Below are 19,298 nucleotides of genomic sequence, written 5' to 3' on the forward strand. Positions count from 1 at the left end.
GAATGCGGAGGCATACATATTCACGGAACGTGTGACAAATCTCAAAAGGGAGCAAATGATGGGACAGGATGCCAAGTGAAATGTAGGAATTTTTTTTTTAAAGGAAAGCTCTCACACAGTGTGTGGAGATGAAAGTCATCTTATTTACTTTCCCAATTCTATTCCATACATAGCTACATCGCACATAGACAAGTCACTTCTGTGTCTATGAGAATATGCCTTACATACTTTTTGCATATTATTTGTAAACTTTGGAAATGTTTCTAGAGATCTTTCACTATCCATATGGAAAAACATTTTCTCACTTACTACTTGGTTGTAAGGATTTAACCTATATTTTTGTCTTTTCTTACATGTAGAACTCATGCTATTCGATGCTGTCATAGATTTAAATACATTCCTGAGCAATGCTGACACTTCAAACGAGAGAATCTGATAGAAACTAAGAGCTCACCCTACAAAGGCAGAAGAATGAAAATTCAAAGGCTTTTTTTTTTGCCATGTCATATTCTCTTTTTGTACTGTAGGAATAGGTTGACCTTTGAGAAGTCTGTGCACAAAAACAAGTCAGAAGCACTTACTACACTGTGGTCAATGCACAATCGGAGTGGTCTCTCTCTGTGGCCAGACAATTGAAGTAGCTCTGGATTGTCACAGGTGTGGGGCTTCTCTGTGCTGTATCCATGCCTTCCCTATTTGCTCATTTCTGCTTTTCCAGCTTGTCTAAGCTATCGACAAAACAGGTAGCACCAAAATCCTCCTCTTAATTCCAATCTAGAAATACTGAAGTTAATTATACTAACTTTTCTAAATCAAATGCCTAGGTTTCTAGACTTTTTAAGATTGCTTGGGGTTTTTAAAGATGGATTGTGACTCCCCAGGCCAGCCAGATCTACCTAGTGAGATCTTGCCTTAAACACATAATGTTTTGGCATCTTAGAACTATTTTATCAACTATGAAAAAAGAACAGATTTTATGGTAACTTTCCTTCCCATGGCTGTAGTGACTATGCAACCTGTCCTCCTGAATCTCTACCTTGTTCTTTACAGCTATCACTCCATTTCCTTTTTCTTTCTATTTTTTGAATTATCTGATTCATTTTATGTCTGCTAAGCCTACCCCTACCCCCACTTCCAGGTACTAAGAGGTCTTGGTGCAGAGCTAGCAGAAGGTTGGAAGAAGCAGAGGAGTCCTCCATCTCTTTTGCCTGTTGTCTACACACACCCAGAAGAAGCACACTACAATGCTAGACTACCTGTTTAACCTGTGCATGTCCCCAGGTTTGATATCCAGAACTGTAAGTGATTTCAATATAAATTCTAAGATGCTGAGGGAAACTATGTTTTGAGTCCCACTATGGGAGTCAGAATAAAGGAAACCACGAAAATGCCAGGAATATTCTTCAAGCTTTCTCCCCTGCTTCCTAAGAGCCAACTGGCGGGGTCACAAGTCAGGACAACTGTCCAATCTGCTTTCTTGGACTCACAGAAGTAGTTAATAATTTTCGAATGGCTTGCCCATATTTAATGCTGGTAAATATTATTAAAGGTGGAGAATAAGCAGTACTTGAGGACTGGCAGCAACGGTGAGGGTGCCTAGGTGCAGTTGCCCATTTCTCCCTCCCCACAACAAGGGTGGCGCTAACTCTGCTGCATGCCCAGAGATTTCGTTCCTAGTTTTCTCATGCCTTGGCACCTAAGCCAGCATTGTAAGCATAAAATTTATGACCTTTCAAACAAAAGTCTATGGCCAAGCACTCTGTTACAAACACTTGGCAGCCTTGCCGAAACTGCTGAGAGATCTTTAATTCATCCCCGTCTTCAGAGATTCTGGCTGGGAGCTCAACTTCCCCATCAACTATCCACAAAACATACAATTTGACCCTCTGGGTTCTGACTGTCCAGACATCTGCGAAGCCTGGAAGTAAGACAAAGCAAAGGAGCAAGTCAGAAAGTGGGGAGCAAGACAGAAAGGGGGAATAAGACAGAAAGGGGGAACAAGACAGAAAAGGGACAAGACAGAAAGGGGAGTACAAGACAGAAAAGGGGAGGAAGACAGAAAGGGGAGTACAAGACAGAAAAGGGGAGGAAGACAGAAAGGGGAAGGAAGACAGAAAGGGGAGGAAGACAGAAAGGGGAAGGAAGACAGAAAAGGGAAGGAAGACAGAAAGGGTAAGGAAGACAGAAGGGGACAAACAGAAAGGGAGGAGGGGAAGACACATTGAGCTCTGCACCCACCATGCTCTTCACTTTCTCTCTTCTGTTCTTTCTGTGAATGCATCAGATGTGGCTAATCTATGGCTGACATGCTTTCCCCAGGAGAATGCTCAGAAATGCTTTCAAAAGCTAAAGACTGGGCTTAGCTAGCATGATTGCATTTCTAGCAAATGGGGCCTAAAGCCTCAAACAAGGGATGTCCCCTCAAATCCTCTCTGCTCCCCCAAACATCCCATATCCTCTCTGCTTAACATTAGATCCAAGCCCCTTCTGCTTCTTCAAGCATTCCTAGTGTCTAATAATACTTTCATTCACTGGTGCAGTGATGATGCAGTTAGACAACCCGGAGACTCAGGGCTGTCCCAGGACAGCACAGCCACTCTCTCCTTGTGGAAATACATGGCCAAAGCCACTGACTTCAGCACAGTTCAGATCACTGGACAGCTGAGCACGGACAAATCTAGGAAATGTTCTGAGACTTATAAGATCTGTCTACAGAGCAAGATCAAACTATTATGTCATTATCACATTTAAAATGGAAAACTAGAACGATGACCACCCCCATGCATAGACACACACACACACACACACACACACACACACACACACACACACACACACACACACACACACAAACACAAACACACACAAAAAGAATGAGAGCCTCCTGGGAAATGGAAACACTGTATTGGCCTGTAGAGGAAGTATTTGAACTCAGGGCAAGACTAATGTTTAAGTTGTACCAACCCAGATGGAAAATCCATTTCTGACAACAACAACAATAACGATAAATCACTGCTGATCTTGGGTGCTTGGGTGTATTTTCTTCTTCCTAATGGTTTCTTAACCTACAAAGTCGCCTTGCCCATTGTGTGTCAACAGCTTATTTGCATGCACTTGATCTACTGGGCAATTCCAAGTGTGTGGACAGCTTATTTGAACGCATTTGGTTTAGTAGGGGATTCTTCCCAGGTTGAGAAGAGAGCTAACTGATGTGCTGGTATCCTCCATGGGTCACTTAAAAATCAGTTGACAGTGGAAGAGTGTTCTGGAGTTACAAAGTGAATCTATGGTGGAATGGGAGTTAGCAGATATGAAGTTGATCTGTGCAACTTTTTCATAATAGAGTAAGAGAATAGAGAAATAAAACTGTCAATTTTGAGCCAAACACACACATACACACACAGAGAAAGAGAGAGAGAGAGAGAGAGAGAGAGAGAGACAGAGACAGAGACAGAGACAGAGACAGATTAATTTAAAAAAAACAAAGAGCACACATTTAAAATACAATTCAGCAGAAAAGTCAGCAAGCTAGAATACAAAAGAACTCAAATTTTCATTCTTCCGCCAATTTATCTCTCATACTTTCTGCCTCCCTCTTTCCCTCTGCTGATAGACAATGCTTGAATACTTAGTTCTTATCAGAGGAAATGGGTTATGTAAAAATGTAGCAAACAGGGCAGTACGCTGATGACTTGAAACCTTGACCACCCTGAGCTGGAGACAGTTGCTTCTCCCGGAGAATAAACCGAGTGTTCCCATATTCACTGGGCTGTTGCATCACCGCTGACATACCTACTACTCTGTGATTCAGGAAGGCAAAAGGAGATGGAGTGCTTAGAAATGAAGGAAAGCAGATTAAAACTAACAAATTCAATCTCTTCAAATACAAATACAAATACAGAAGCATTTTGCCTTGTTTCATGTGGACTTCATTATCACACTCAAGAAGATCTGGAAACAGTATCTAGCAGACCTGTGGGTGCTATGCCAGTCTTGCATAGGAAAGAGATAGGGCTGGATGGAAGGAGCCTGGAATTTCATGATGTCATTTAAGCAGTTCACCATTGGGGCATGCAGCCAAACATGTGATGGGGGGGAGGGTGTCTTGCTGCATGACTTGGGAAGAAAGAGCTCCTTCTAATCTTAGTCTGTAGTATAGGCTGAGCCTGGATTCAGATAACCAACCTATCAAAGATCTAAGTGTGAGAAAAGAATTAGAAAAGATAAAAGATAGGTAGGTCAGAATCTTCCAGATAAAATCTAATATGAAGAAAAAAAGCTGTTCTCATGAGATACATACACACACATACACAAAGTATGGCTACCTAACTTAATGCCAGTTTATACTTGGATATTTTTTTCATTATATACCCTACGTCTCTAATTGAACCAACCAACCAGAGCTCCCAGGGTCTAAATCACCAGCCTGGGAGCACATAGGGAGGGACCTATGGCTCTAGCTGTATATGTAGGGGAGGATGGCCTTGTCGGGCATATGTGGGAGAGGAGATCCTTGGTCCCATGAAGGCTGGACACCCAGTGTGCAGGAATTCGAGGGTGGGGAGGTGGGAATGGGAGGGTAGGTGGGGGCACATCCTCATAGAAGCAGGAGGAAGAGGGGGGATGGGATAGGGGGTTCCTGGGTGGGAGGAGATAGTAGGTAAGAGGATAACATCTGAAATGTAAATAAAATATCCAATAAGAAAAAGAAACATTTAAAAAAAAAAAAAAGAAAACTTGTGACTTAAGTTTTCTGTTTCTTGGAAAAGAGATGAAAAATAAAAAGAAAGAAATCTTCCCTGCTCACCTATTCTGCCCTACATGTGCCTGGATAACAAAGCCCATTAAAAGCTTCTACACAGTGTCCTATAGGTGGTGCCTCCTGAACTCTATTACTCTCTACCCTATGTTTTGAGGTAGTTGCTTGTTGAACCTAGGGTTCACTGTTCTGACTCAACTTATTGGCCAGAGAGCCCCTAAGTGCTGCTATCTCTCTCCACCCCAGTCCTGGGGTCACAGACATTTGTCACTATATGTGGCTTTTACATAGACAGGTACAAGAAATCTAAATGACGGTGTTCCTAACTGTGACTGTGGATGGCAAAGATGTATACACAGATTGATTGATAAACTCTTAGAGGTGCTAGAGAGGTAGCTGCACATACAAGTGTCTGTATAGCTCTGACACAGTTTGGCTCCCCCCAACCCCCCAGTGCTCATGCAAGTTAGATCACAACCACCTGTAACCCCAGCTTTAGGGTATCTGACACCCTTTCTGGACTTTGGGCACCTGCACAGACCCACACGTTAACACATACATACATATACACATCATTTAAAACTTAAGTATGTGAAAAGAAAGAAGCTCTGGGAAGGAGAGTAGACTATTGTTTCAAAAGAGTTTGCTTCTCTGGAGAATGATTAGTCACTCAAAAATAACAATAACAAAAACAAAACAAAAAGCAAAACAAAAAAACAACAACAATAATAAAAGCCCTGGATGATGGCTTGGAGGCATGACTTTGTGGGTAAAGTCATAAAGACATGGTCTGAAAGTCTAGCCAGAAAAGCAAGCTCTGGGTTCAATGAGAAAGTATCTCAAAAACCCAAAGTAGAAATTAAAAGGAAGATCTAATGTAGAAGTAAGAGGAAGACGTCCTATATTGACCTTTGGCTTCTACATGCACAAGCACAGCTAAGCATGCTTTCACATGTGTGCATAGCACACACACACACACACACACACATACACACACACACACACACACAGAGAGAGAGAGAGAGAGAGAGAGAGAGAGAGAGAGAATGGAAAACTTATTGTCCCACTGCTTTAAAATGTGCCAACACTTCCTGCCAGACTACGTTGTTATTATACCAGTGCTGTCATCTCAGAAGTCTGTGAATCCCTGTCATTTAAATGATAATCACAATGCCATGTGAATGTGTAGGAGTCAAAGGTAGTCTCGCTCTCAAGGTCCATGTGCCCCAGCTGACCGCACTACTTTCTTCAAATCTAGAGGGTTATTCCCACAAAGTTGCTGCTTTGGCCTTTCCTTCTTTGGACACTCTAAGTAAACTCAGAAGTAGCCATGCAATTTAGCAGAGCAAACAAAGCCCAGATTGGTGTGTGCACCCCTTCAACCAACCTGCCATTTTCTCTTTCTTGAGAAGGTGGTAGTTAAAAGTAACATGAAGTTAACATCTCTGATGTCCTCTATAAAGCCATTGCACATAGTCGAATGCCACAGATGTGTCCCTGCTCTGGAACACCAAGCACTCCACCACACTTTAAGGAGTGACTGGCATGCCAGAGCAATTATTCCATCCTCTCATGAGGTTAACTCAGATTGAAGCATATAAGGCACATGGAAATTTACATAATGCTATGGCTTGAGTGTGGCATGTTCCAAAAGGTTTTGGACCTGAAAGCCTGGTCACTAATGGGATGTTTAAGAGGTGAGGGCTTTGTGGGAGGTCATTGAGTCCCATGGGAGCATTATTTTAAAACCCTTTCCAATTCTCTGGCTTCCTGTCTTGCCATGTAAAATCTCTCACACACACTTTCCCCATCATGCCATCAGTAAGGTAACACAATCATGGGGAACCATGACCAGAGATCATACTATGTTGTTTGTTTAGCCTTCAAAACCAAGTGCTAAGTAAATGTCTTTTTATCTTATCTGGCCTCAAGTATTTTGTTATATCAAAAGAAAATAGACTAAATATATATTATCTTTAAATGTCTCCCTACAAAATATTTATTAAGTACTTATAAATTAAGAAAAAAAAGTCAGAATTACTTACTTACTTTCTTACTTACTTACTTTAAGGTAAAATCATAATATGTATCCAAGTCTGCTCTCAAAATCATATTACTTCTGCCTTAGTCTCCTGAATGCTGAAATTATCAGCATGTCTACATTCAGTGAAAAATAACAGTTTTAAAGTAGAGAGCCCATCCTAACCATAAGGTTAAAGTCAACATCTACAACAGAATAAACTAGCATCCTGTGTTTTCCTCTACAGATGCAGAGAAAGGTACACCTGCCCCTGCGTTGTGGGGCAAAATGTGAATCTGCTAGGAGAGTGATACACGTCTTAAAATGTATTATGTTAAGTTGCTGGGTTATACTCTTCCAAAGAAAAGAAAGCTGAAGATTATAAATGAGTGATGAAGACTTGGGAGCCATGGCACTTCAATGTGATCCTGAACCACAGAAGGAAGCACTGAGAATATAAAGCCTATATAATAAGTAACAACACCAAGTCAATGTTGACATCCAGACTCCCATCATTGTATTTGTGATAACAGTGTATCAAATGCCCTTGTGTTTAATGAATGAATACCAAGATTGTTTACTGCTGTAGTGCTTTTGGTTATTTGTTTGTCTATGTAGTACAGTTGGGAACTAAGCATGGCATCTTATGTTTGATGTGCAAAGGAGACTACTCTGACCTTCCTCCCTGATTCTCAGGATTTGTAGGAGTTTGAATTGAAGGAATATATCTGTAGCTCCCTCCTGAATGTTCAGGAAATATCCATGTGTATGTGTGTGTGTGTGTCTGTGTGTGCACAGATTAAGATGAGAGGAGACTGGACAGCTTGGGGAATCCAGAAAGCTACTTTTACAGCTTCATTCTAAATAAAGGAAGTTTTGTTTTGTCTTCTTAAGTTTGAAAAGAAAAATGCTGATTGAGCCTAAGTTCGTTAATGGAGTTGGAGGAGGAAAGCATCTTCTATCTCCTTTTCCTCCAAGGCCCAATGCAGAGAAGCATCATTCTAACCTGGGGGGGGGGTCCCTTAAAGCTGCTCTGAGAGAACCAAGAAGTACCCCAGAGCCTGACATGGGGCTGGAGACATTAGTGGCTCAAGAAATAGCCAGTGAATCAGTGGACTACAACAATACAAAGAAAAGGGTAGAAACACACCTCTGTGGTAGTTATAGACAAGGCTGAAGATTAAGGCATAGCTCTACTTTTGGGCATCCCTTTTATTGAGGAGGCAGACTGACACGGGAGCCACTGGGGTGGCATAACTGGCCTTTCACCCCTGGAGTCTTTGAGAAGGGTGGGTGTTCAGGTACTGGATGTCCCAGGATTCAGGATGTCTATTGGATCAAACACAAGCTATTTCATGCATAGAGATAAGAACAAAACAAAAACCAAGATGCCTAAGATAATAAAAGATGGAAATCGCTCCTTACGTAGTCAATTCTCAGGTAATCAAAGTCTCAACACCTTCTGTTCCTAATTGGCAAACCAACTTTTCAATTCACATGGACGTTGTACATGACGTTTGAAACAGTAGTCAGCATGATTGCCAAAGTTCAAGACTGTTGCTCAACAGATGAAAAGATTGTGACTGCTTTAAAGGCATAGCAAATTCAAACTGCCCCAACAGATTACCTCTCCAGAAGAATTACTCTAAACAGAAATAAATATGTACACATCACCTGCAGGACACGGAAGGGAACATATTAGGGGATGTCTCTATGTCATACAGAAGGGGGTAGGATGAAAGAAATGTACTTGTTCTAACTACTAAAATACAATTTCACAGTCATGAACACTGTGCCATAATATCCCAAGAAAATATTCCAAGGCAAATTTAAACAGAGTGTGGTGACTTAATGAAAGCAGTCCCTATAGGCTCATGAGGAGTGGCACTACTAGGGTGTGTGGCCTTGTTGGAGTAAGTGTGGCCTTGTTGAGAGAAGTATATAACTGGGTGGGCTTTGTGATTTCAAACGTTCAAGTCAGACCCAGTGTCACTCTCTCTTCCTGCAGCTAACCTATCTAGATGTAGAACTCTGAACTACCTCTCTAGCACTGTGTATACCTGCATGCTGCCATGCTTCCTACCATGGTGATAATGCATAAAACCTCTGAACTGCAAGCCAGTCCCGGGTAAGGTTTTCCTTTATAAGAGTTGCTATGGTCACGGTGTCTTTTCATAGCAATAGAAGCCCTAACTAAGACACAAAGTAAACCATGGCCCATAGCAGAAGGCCAGACTCCAAACCATACATTGAATTGTACAATTGTCCTTGTAAGAGCCTCTTTAACAAGGAATACAATTTCCAAGAGCCTCTAGCTGAGGCTGCTATGTTGAAAGGAAATTGTTTGTTGATTTATTTGAAAATGAGTCCTATGGCAAACCAAAGTTACATGGAGGGGAAGAGGCAAAATAGCACAAACACTGAATTATGTACCATAATAAACCTGAAGAGGATCTAGGATATGTTGGCATAGCCACCTCTGCTTCTTCGTTACTCAGCACATCTTGGAGATCTGATTCTTTGGAGGTCAGTTTCTTCCTTCAACGTAATTAATAAAGACAGCTACTTAACTTGATGTCAGTGTCATAGTTGTCGTTTCCTACTTTGTCCCCAATACTTCCTAGATTTCCATATCTCATACCAAAGCCACCTCATGTTGTCACATGGGAGACTCATTGCTTGCCATTACTCCCTTATGGGGTCTCCTAGGAGTATACTGCTTTACAGCCCAAAAGGACCAGGTGCAAGAAAAATATGGATAAGTCCCTAAAAGTAGAAGCTGGCTTTTGTTCCTGTGGGTACAAGTATGCTTTCTGTCCCAGACACGGCTTGGTTCTAGACTATCAATGCTAAGAACAATGTAAGTCAATGTGTCTTAATAGTACTAGGGAGAAAAAAAATCACCCATGGAGCTCTCAGTATCTAAATCTGCAGGCATAGAGAGAGAGATGTCATATTCTTCTTCCTTTAGACATGTTCGACTGATCTCTTCTTTAGCTGTGGCCCCTCTCAATAATGCATAAAAGATTATACCTATGGCTACCCCTGAGATGCTCCACATGTGGGTTGACAAGGGCATGTCAGTAAAAATCAAGCTGGAGAGTGGTGTGGCCTAAGGGCAGACAGATACTGAACCAAAGGATACAGTGACAAAGGTGGAAACAGGAGCCTCATGCTCCATCACTGGCTCCTACTGTTATTGCCAATGAAAAATGCAGAAGCATTGCTTCTTGGTCTCCATCCAACTGGGTGTTCTTACCTTTGGTTCCATTGAAATGAAACTGTGGGTTCCTCTGCTTGAGAGAACAGACCTTTTAATGGTCCTACTATGGTAGAAGTGATAGTAGTCCTTCAGCGCACCAATCTGTGGGACAAGGTGGGAAGAAGACCAAAGTAAATATGTTAATGTTTGAACACAGTCTGTTTCCATGTTTTTTCTGTTGTTAAAATAAGAAGACAAAACAAAACGGCCCATAAATTATGCAGCTGCCTGATATACTTAAATGTCACTTGAACCTTGGTGGTCACTTTTCAAAAGAAGGACATCTGATATGAAATATGAGTGTCCTTGAGGCGATGACTGCAGAGCTAACGATTCTATCGGGGCAGTTAGCTTCTCCATATCGCCTGTTTAATGTTTAATTTATATGCGGCATTTTAAGTAATGCTATATCAATCTATATCCAAATGTGGGAAAGAAGGAAGAAGTCAAATAGCTCTCCAGTTATAAAAACACATCGCATTCTGTTTGCCGTGAGAACTGGACAATGAAGGACGCTAACAGGTTATTTGCACAGTTAATTTGAAACACGTTTTCAACAGTTGATCATACACAGAGATAGCAGCACTTAGATCAAGAGACAGTAGGCACAGCCCTCAAGTGGAGCAGCAACTCCTAAAACAAGCTTTGAGCTTAGCTTCTGGGGATAAATGGTTTTATCTACTTTACCTTATATCCTTTAAAAAAAAAAACATGATTTAGTTTCCTCATTTTTATACTTTCTCAGTTAAAACCAGTAGGTCTGTAAATATGCCTGGCCTACTTTGAAAACAAATGAACAAAATGTTCAATAACTAAATTCTGGTACCAGGAGTTGGTAAAGTGCTTGATACACAATGTGAGGACCCAAGTCTAGATTCCCAGCAAAAAAGTACAAGTTAGAGATGCCAGTTATAGAACCCCATTGCCTGGGAGAGGAATGTAGCGACACCAGAATCCTTTTGACTTGCTGGCCAGCTATCCAACGCGTTTCACTGATCAGTGAGCTCCATGTTCACTGAGAGACCTTATCTTTAAATATGGTGGAGATGCATAGACAAGATGGCTCACCAGAGGCGTTTGGCTTTGCAAGCTCAATTACTGGGATCTGATCCCTACAGTGCATAAAGATGAAAGAAAAGAAACAAGTCTGTAAAGTTATCCTCTTGTATCCCCCCACAACACTATGACACTAAGGCACCCCTCATCCCCTGCATATAGTCACACATAAAACAATAATAATAAATAAATTTATGGTGGAGAACAACTGAAGGATGTCAATTCTGACCTCTTTGTATACCTGTCTGCATGTTTGCATACACACACACACACACACACACACACACACACACACACACACACACACACACCAGTGAGAACTAAACCCAACCACACAGGCAGGGCTTGTGTCTAGTATCTCATTTCAGCTGATACCCTAGCTGAATAGCATTATTCTTGAGCCTGTGTTGCCTTTTCAGTAAAATTGGATTTTGAGCTAGCTAATTTCTAAGACCACTGCAGTGCTCATATTCCATTCTTTAACAGTGACACTTTCCTTGCTTCGGGCAAATACAATAGATGTCTAATTCTCTAGACACTCATGGCTCTACACTACAGGAATGCCCACTGTGGTGATGTCATCCAGCTGGTACAATGTAGACTTTGGGCTTTCTTAATTAAAATGTCATTGGCCCAGGTTAATTGTCTCATTATAAAGGGGTGTTTTCAAAGGTCCATCTCCTTGTTATGCTCTTCACCACACATTTTGTGTCATTTAGACATTGTCTCCTCGTGGGACTTTGTGATGTTGCAGTATCATTAAAACGCAAGAGAAAGCCTGAAGCCTCACATTTTTGTATTCAAATGGAAAACATTCTGATCTACAAAAATGCCCCCCCAAATAGGTGAAGTATAAAACCAAGGGAGTCCCAGTGAGTCCCCCATCTTAGTGCTCCTCAGCAAGAAGAGCAAGCAATGAATCCTCCAGCTCAGTGCTCCTGAGCAAGAGGAGCAGGCAGTGAGTCCTCCATCTTAGTGCTCCTGAGATGGAAGCAGGAGCAGGAAAAGGTCATAGTTTGCATCCCCACTTCTGAGCCTGCCCAGGAGGACATCTTGAAATGTGTTAATATGCTGAAGCTTTAGGAGTAGACGTTAAGAGTGGCTGCATAATTTTCTAAACAAAAAAATCTAAAACTATTACACATAGCTTAGTGATGTTCTTGAGTAGCTACAGCAGTTTGAAGCAAAGAATATGTGTACTGTGGGGAAGAACCTTAAAGAACTGATCATAAGCAGGCATGGTAGATGCATGAAGATTGGGAGTTCAAGTCAGCTTTGGTCACAGGGTGAATTCAAGGAGAGCCTGGGCTACATGAGATCCAATCACAAAAATACAAAAACAAAAGTAAAGAATCTTCGCCAGTGGGGAGAATGCCAATGTGTTTACTATCACAATGTGTCTACAAAGAAACTCTTTGTTATAGAAAATGGCTGGATTTGACTCAATTATTAAGCTCAAACTGTGTATGAAATTCATCCTGAGAAAATTCAAACCCTTGGAGGCCTTTCCAGTACAGAACTGAAATCCCAGTGTAAAGCAGTATGTAAGGAGTGGTAAATTGGATCTCCTGTGTCAACAGAAGTTGACTTTGGGCCTTGGATAAATCATGTAGGCTTTTTCTGTGTTGTTTTCCTCAGTGAGAAACTGAGACATTCACAGGAGGTAGAGTAAGCAGACATTGGTCTTCAAAGTACACAAGAAATAAGATAGCACAGAAGGAACTAAGAAAATCAGTTCACCAGAGAAAGTACTTCTCAGACAAGCATAAGTACCTGTGTTCAAATCCCAAGATCCCACATAACGACAGATCCTATAGTACACATCTGTAATCCAGTGCCTCCATAGTAAGATGTGTTGCAGAGACAAGAAAATCTCCAAAAGCTAGCTTGTCATACACAGCAGTATACAAGAGAACCTGCTTCAACCAGGGTTGTCCACTGACATTCCACATCTATTGTGGGACACACACACACACACACACACACACACACACACACACGGTTTTAAAAAGGAATATTTATAGGTTGATACGGCAAAGTGGACATTAGAATATGAGGTGTCTGTTCAAGTCTCTTCTTGGCACATTGTCATTGTCGGAAGCTTATTAGCCTCGCTTCTCTCATCTCTTCTAATTCATCTTTCACCTCTTCCCTGGTCAGGATTACTTTGGCCTAGACTATCATTAGCTCTTCTCTTCCCAGCCCTCACTGGCAAACACCAAATGAGCTGATGACATACTGCTGCAGGTATGTAGGCAGAAGGTGGTTACACAAGTGTAAGGTGAGATGGGGTGGGAAGGGTCTAAACTGCATCTTAACCTTGGACACCGCCTGTCTATTTCTAAAGGTGCATTCTGCAGATCGTCACCTATAAACAGATGTCAGCGCAAACTCGGTAAATATTCAAAACAGCTACCATCAAGAGGTCATTAAACCTATAGAAATAAAAGTAGTTTCAACCTCAAGATATAGTAAGATAAAAGTAAAGAGAAGCACACACCCTATCATATGGTCCAATCGTTGCAAAGAGGAATAGGAAGCATTTATAGTATAGTATAGTATATCATTGTAAAATATTTTTAAAAATAAAATAAAAAAACCGAGGAGACCTTCCTTTCATTGTTTATGCATGTAGCTTTTTATGATAATAATAATATAAAAAACTCATTAGAAATTAAAGAAGTTTCTTTGAGGAGTGAACAGCGGCAAGTGCAGAAACTCACAACTGGTTCAAGTCCTGGGAATGTGAGCCTGTGGAGTGCAAAGCTACAAATGGGAAGTCTGTATCCTATCCAACTCTCCTGAAGCTCAGGGACTGTCACCCAGATGGGAAGGGAAAAGTCCTAGAGTCAGAGGACAAGAAGGACCAGTGAACTCACAGTAGCTATTGTTGCCTACACAAGAGCAGCCCAAGATCCAGCCAGTCAGCATTCCAGCATGAAGGGGGAAGGTGCTCCAAAACTCTTACTGAGGAGTTCCTGGTGGCTGGAGGCTTTCATGGGAAGAAGAGACAATTTTTTTAAGAGTGTGGTCAACCTCCAGTGGATGGCCCCACACATGTGAAAATAAGGACAGCACAAATTTGACTTTTGGTTGGTTATTTTAAAACAACAACAACAAAAACAACAACAACAACCAGGATACAAAATTGAGAGGAGTGCAGGGAGTAGGGGAGGATCTGGGAGGAGTTGGCAGGGGGAGGAGTGAGGGTAAAATGATCAAATTTTCATATATATATATATATATATATATATATATATATATATATATTCATACATGTATGTATATATATATAAATGTATATATACATATATATATGAAAATCTCTGATAATAAAAATATACCTATTTTTCCAAAACAAAACAAACAAAAAGAAAAAAGAACTGAAATAGCATACACACAAATTGCAGCAAATTTTCCAGGGCATATGTACTTCTTAAGTTCCATACGGCCAGTACAAAGGCAAAATCTACCCAGCCACCAAGCCATGTAGCACTAAGCAATGCAATGCAATCCTTCTCTTGGGATTTCTAATTCTACTACTAAGCTGTGCAGTGGCACACTGTAGTTCTTTGGTTGATGCCTCATTTACTAAAAGCTAAACTTGTGCCAGCGATCTTAACTCCTTTCCTAGATATTATCAGATTTAGCTTAATCCCCAAGAGTTCTGGAACCTAAATATCATTAGCTCTAATTGACTTAAGGAGCATCCAGGGCTCTGGGAATACCTAAACACATACTGCTGGAATTAAGCACTTGGTAAATATCCACTAACATCATGGTGAGCCTAGTTCATCTGTCACGGACTCTGTGAATGGCCTCAAATGATGCAGTGCAGTAAGTATCCTTCTGAAAAGTCTTCCCAAAGTGAGCAACTATGGTGCTAAACTCCCCTAGTGCAGCAAGCAACCAGATGTGCACAGATCATACCAGACAGACATAGAGCAAAACCAAGCATCACTAGGCTTGTTCTTGAAGGACCTGCTCAGGGTTGCGGCAGAGGTCTTAGCATCTGCTTCCTAGCACTGAAACACTCTGTGATACTTCACTGATGATGGTGTTTTTGCCATTGTTGTTTGGTAAGCTGGCAACTAAAGATTGTTGTAAGAGTTATACCTGTGGTTAAACATATAGTTGTACACACAGTAACTTCAGAATCCCCTAGCTTTCTGGTTGTGGACCAGGGTGTAATTTGATAAAACTAAGGGCAATAGTAAAAGCTTGACCCTCCTTGTTCTCTCTATTTATTAATAAAAGCACCTTCTAAATTAGCTTAACACGGACTGCATTCTCTGTCATAGGCTCCCCTGACAACTCCAAAGTGGACACTCCGGAACTTCTTTAAAATTAGCTATCTCTACATAGTCAGCTCAAATATGCTCTACTGTATAACTCCAGAGCCATCGCTATTGGCAAAAATGAGCCACAAGCTCCTGGATAACTCACTGTGTCCACCCTGCCATCTTGTAGACAACAAGATGCTGCCACTCTTCTGGCAACTGTACCACTCTTCTCTCTCTAATACTGCTTATGTTAGCTGGAATGATCATTACAAATGCACCATGGATGCAAGGTTGTGTCATATCCCTGCCTAAAATCCTTTTGTGGCTTCTTTTGCTCTTAAATGATGTCAGCCAGTCTTTCATGATATTTCTAAAGGTCAATCAGAATAGGAATATCACATCAAACACACTTATACAGGAACTATTTGTTATACTTTAGCTAACTCACTGAATGAATCTAATCAAGACCTGAAGGATTTGGCCCCATTTCCCTCTGCAGTCTAACATCTTGTTCCCATTTTCTGGATTCCAACCATGCTGGCCACCTACTTTCAGTTCCATGGCTCAACCATGTTTGCTGACACCTCCATCAAATAGCACCTTCAACACCTCTTTCTCATCCTTTATCACTCCCCAAATAAGGTAACAGCTCCATTATATCATTTTGGAACCATAAAACGTGCCTGTAGTTAAGCCCTGAATGGCATAAGTATCAGTCTAAGACTGGTACCTCTTCATCTGCCTGCATGCTCCATTGAGGCTGTGACATGTCTGTTCTGAGCCCAACACAAACAGGATCGTAGAAGAGCTTGCTGAAGGGTCTAAAAATCATAAGCAGCAAATTGCTAAAATCGTATACAATAGAGCTCCATATGGTTCGTAATCTCTAGTAAATCTATCCAACTGCAACTGATTTCAACAAAAATGGCTTCACTTGGCCTTAACTGAAGTACTGAGCCTGCCAAGGTTATATGATTGTGACAACTGTGCATTGAGACACTGTTGTTTCCAAAACAGCAGCAGAAGGAATGATGTACATTGATCCAATTATTTTGTTTCATCCAAACAAAACAATTCAATGCCTTCCAAGAAAAAAAATATACATATACAAGCATATTTATTTCAAATTTATTAATATGAATGTCCCTTATTGGCAAGACTTATGTCTTTTATATTCTTTAGATAGAACTGATTCTGCTGAGGGTACTTAATAAACAGTAAGAAGAAAAATGTTTTAAGATGTTGAGAGTTATTTTTTAAAAGGCATGAAAACTAGCCAGTAATATTACCTATAAGCATCTCTGCCTAGATCTTCTGCGACAATGTAAGACAAAAGATGAGTGTGTTTATGTCATATAAGAACCACAGGGACCAGAACAGGGGACAGTATATAACTGATACAGGGACACTGTATAAGTATTTCAGAAACAAATAGAATATATGAAGTGTGAAACAAAAAGCAGATATATCAAGGCCCAGCCTTCCTTACTACAGTGTAAAGGAAAAAGATCAATGGGCTTAGCTCTTCTAAGTGCATGTTCTGCACAACTGTACAATTCTTTTCTGCCTAGCAACCAACTCTGCTAAGATGACTTTCATTCTTTGTTCTTAATTCTCTCACGTCTTTGAAAGTGTCATCTTTTGAAAGTAGCCTCTCACCAAGATACCCAGGATTTCCTTACCACTATACATTCTACAACAAAGTATATTCTGTAGGAAGGATTCCCCATGCTACTTCATAGTAAGGTATGAATAACTGACTACAGAACTCAGCATCTTAGTTTTTCCAACCAACTGTATTTGGTCAAAAAAGTCTGAATGAAGCAAGATAGTTGAGCCCAATCACCAGTGTTGATTTGTTTAAGCTCTTTGAGTCTAACAGCAGGTGAGAACATTCCCCATATCCCTGACTCCTTCCATCACAGGCAAGATACAGAATACAGAGTGCCGTGTGCCAGACTCAACTCATATGCTGGCTTTGTTCCTGGTAGAGAGCTATGTGGTCTTCCATAGATCACAGGTCACCAATACTTCCTTCCACTCATGCTCACAATTAAAAATTATCAGAATCGTGTCCCTGCAGATGGTTTGCATTGTCCCTTTACAGGGCTCTGTAGAAGGAACCGTGCAGAAGCCTGCCCAGGCATGATACATATCTTGCAGTGAGAAACTGGACAGTCCCAGGCAAATCAAGACAGGCAGTTAGAAGCACCAGTACTTGATGGTAAGCCTATCAATCATTTCTCCTGGGCTACCTGTCTGCCTGGTTTTCACGCTTGGTTCTTAAGTTAACAGATTTCCCCAAATTCTGCATTTCCTTTTTTGAAAAGTAATTTATCATGCCTCCATCCCACAAATTAAAAGGGTCAGACATTGAAATAGACAATGCACAAAAGACAACATACATATTGCATCCAAATAAGCACACTCACAGAAAAAGTTCAAATGAAAATGAAAATATTATAATAACTCCACAATGTCAGAATGGCTAAACAAGAAAAACTGACAATGCCAAGTTCTAATAAAGTCATTGAGCATCAGAATAATACATTGTCAGTAATCATGGAAAATAGTTCAGTATCTCTGGAAAATTTTTTGACAATTTCTTATAAAACCTTCCTCATAGTCTAGACACTTTCTAGGAATTTACATAGAGGAAATATATTTCCGAACCAAAAAAAAATTACACACAAATATTCCCAGGCCATTTCTTAATCACAGCCACAAAGTGGAAACGGTAACTGCCCATCAACAAACAGCTAAATAAGTTATGACATATCTGTTTAGCTGAAAGGTACTCAGGCTGGGCATGGCATTGTATTCATAATCCTAGCACATAGAAAATGGTGGCAGAATGTTCAGGGTTCAAGGCAAGCCTAAACTACATAGAGAGTTCAAAACCAGCCTCAGACCCCTGGTTTCCATCATGTAGCACTGCTTTGAGACAATCATGGCTGGCAGAAGCAGGCTTTGAAGGATACAGCCCAGCCCTACTTCCAAGAGAGTAGTGTTTGATGATGCACTGAGAAATGCCCTAGTGTATGCTCCAACTGTTCCCAGATAAGCAATGCCAGCCAATAGACCTTCACTGCCAGGACAGACTGAAATCCCCTAAACTGTAAACCAAAATAAACCCCACCTCCTTATGCTTGCTTTAAGTCAGGTATTTGGTCACAGCAATGAGAAAAGTAACTGAGAAAGAAACAGAAACCCAGCACAGTGCTCCATGCTTTTAGTCCCAGCACTTGGGAGGCAAAGGCAGTTGGATGTCTGAGTTCTGAGGCCAGCCTGGTCTATACAGTGAGTTCCAGGACAGCCAGAGCTACATAGTGAGCCCATGTGTCACAATAAATAAATAAATAAGCAAGCAAGCAAGCATGAGGTCCCCAATAGAGGAGTTAGAAAAAAGACTGAAAGAACTGAAGAGGATTGCAACCCCATAGAAAGAGCAACAATATCAACTAACTGGACGCCCCAGAGCTCCCAGGGACTAAACCACCAATGAAAGACTACACATGGAGGGACCCATGGCTCCAGCTGAATATGTAGTAGAGAATTGCCTTATCTGGCATCGATGGGAGGGAAGGCCCTTAGTCTTGTGAAGGCTCTATGCCACAGCAGAGGGAGATGCTATGGAGGTGAGGCAGGAGTGGGTGGGTAGGTGGGGGAGCACCCTCATAGAGACAGGGAAGCAGGATGGGATAGGAGGTTTGTGGAGAGGAAACTGGGAAGGGTGGCAACATTTGAAATGTAAATAAATAAAATAACCAATAATAAAAAATAAGTAACCTAGAAACAATGTGTATACCAGGGGATATGCAAAAGCTATGTACAAAGGCTACAGTTTGTTTGTGTATGTGTTTGTTTGTTTGTTTTTAATGTAAGGTATTTGAGCATCCACAGATTTGGGTCTCTATA

The 19,298-nt window shown here is 41.0% G+C and overlaps 1 protein-coding gene across 3 annotated transcripts in view; it reads right to left on the reverse strand.

Annotated features, from left to right (window-relative positions):
- The window catches only part of Pcsk5 (proprotein convertase subtilisin/kexin type 5), a 411,165-nt gene that overhangs the window by 358,204 nt on the left and 33,663 nt on the right, over positions 1-19,298 (reverse strand). For all 3 annotated transcript variants that reach the window (XM_076918285.1, XM_034512925.2, XM_034512945.2), the window contains exon 2: positions 10,039-10,143. In XM_076918285.1, coding sequence (XP_076774400.1) covers positions 10,039-10,143 — 105 coding nt within the window. The remainder of the gene's footprint in view (positions 1-10,038; positions 10,144-19,298) is intronic.

Source organism: Arvicanthis niloticus, chromosome 1, assembly GCF_011762505.2.
Source record: "Arvicanthis niloticus isolate mArvNil1 chromosome 1, mArvNil1.pat.X, whole genome shotgun sequence".
NCBI lineage: Eukaryota > Metazoa > Chordata > Mammalia > Rodentia > Muridae > Arvicanthis > Arvicanthis niloticus.